This window comes from Phoca vitulina, unplaced genomic scaffold, assembly GCF_004348235.1.
Source record: "Phoca vitulina isolate PV1807 unplaced genomic scaffold, GSC_HSeal_1.0 scaffold5364, whole genome shotgun sequence".
Classification (NCBI taxonomy): Eukaryota; Metazoa; Chordata; class Mammalia; order Carnivora; family Phocidae; genus Phoca; species Phoca vitulina.
The window spans coordinates 1-1,052 of NW_022595046.1; the positions used below are offsets into that span (position 1 = coordinate 1).

The 1,052-nt window shown below is 47.0% G+C and overlaps 1 protein-coding gene across 1 annotated transcript; it reads right to left on the bottom strand.

Moving 5' to 3' along the window:
* Positions 1-5: 5 nt before the first annotated feature.
* On the bottom strand, positions 6-1,049 carry LOC116629851 (protocadherin gamma-B5-like; the record flags this gene model as incomplete). The annotated part of the gene is made up of 1 exon (XM_032400044.1): positions 6-1,049. A coding segment is annotated over one exon (1,044 nt), but the record flags the coding sequence as incomplete, so codon positions are not given.
* Between the last annotated feature and the right edge of the window lie 3 nt (positions 1,050-1,052).

The window sequence follows — 1,052 nt, forward strand, 5'->3', positions numbered from 1 at the left end:
CCGTTGGGCCCCAGGTCGGGGTCCGAGGCGCTGACTTGTGCGATGGATGCTCCAGGAGGGTTGTTCTCCATCACGTGAATCACGTAGGAGGCCTGGTGAAAAACTGGAGCGTTGTCATTGACGTCAGTAATGATCAAAGTGACACTAGTGCTGGAGGAGAGGGGCGGCTTGCCCCTGTCAGTGGCTGTTATGGTGACATTGTATTCTGGGGTCTGTTCTCGGTCCAGAGTCCCATCTATTACTAACTTATATGAATTTTTAGATGAAGAGATTATCTGAAAAGGAACTTCACCCTCTAATCGACAATTAACCTCCCCGTTCTCCCCGGAATCTCGATCATGTATTTTGATCAAAGCAATGAGCGTTCCTGGCCGTGCGTTTTCCAGAATCATTTCCGCTAGAGAATGGAATGTAACTTCTGGACGGTTGTCATTTTCATCTTGAATGTTAATTTCAATTGTACATTGTGCAGCCAATCCTCCACCATCCCTCCCTTCCACCACTATAGAATATTCCTTGATTTCTTCGAAATCCAGAGTCTTTCGAGTTGTAATTTCCCCGCTCTTTGAATTCAGACTGAAGACTTGCCCGGTCCTGTAGAAGGAGTAAGTGATTTCAGAGTTGACGCCCTCGTCTTGGTCAGTGGCTGACACCTGCACCACTGCAGTGCCTGGAGGCACGTTTTCTCGAAGGCTTACTCTGTAAACGTCCTGGCTGAATACAGGAGGGTTATCATTGGCATCAGTGACCTGGATCCGGAGCTCAGTGGTGCCGCTGAGCGGAGGATCTCCACCATCCAAGGCAGTCAGAACTAAACGATGGTAACTCTGTTGTTCCCTGTCTAAACGTTTCTCCAATGCCAGTTCTGGGTATTTACTGCCATCTTGTTTCTCTTTATTTATCAATGAGAAAATAGGGCTAAGAGAGAGTTTATAAATCTGCAGGGCATTTAAGCCAATATCTGCATCTTCAGCTGTTTCTAAGATAAACCGAGTGCCTGGCACAGTAGACTCACTTATCTGCAGGTCAAAAGAAGTTTGGGTGAATTTGGG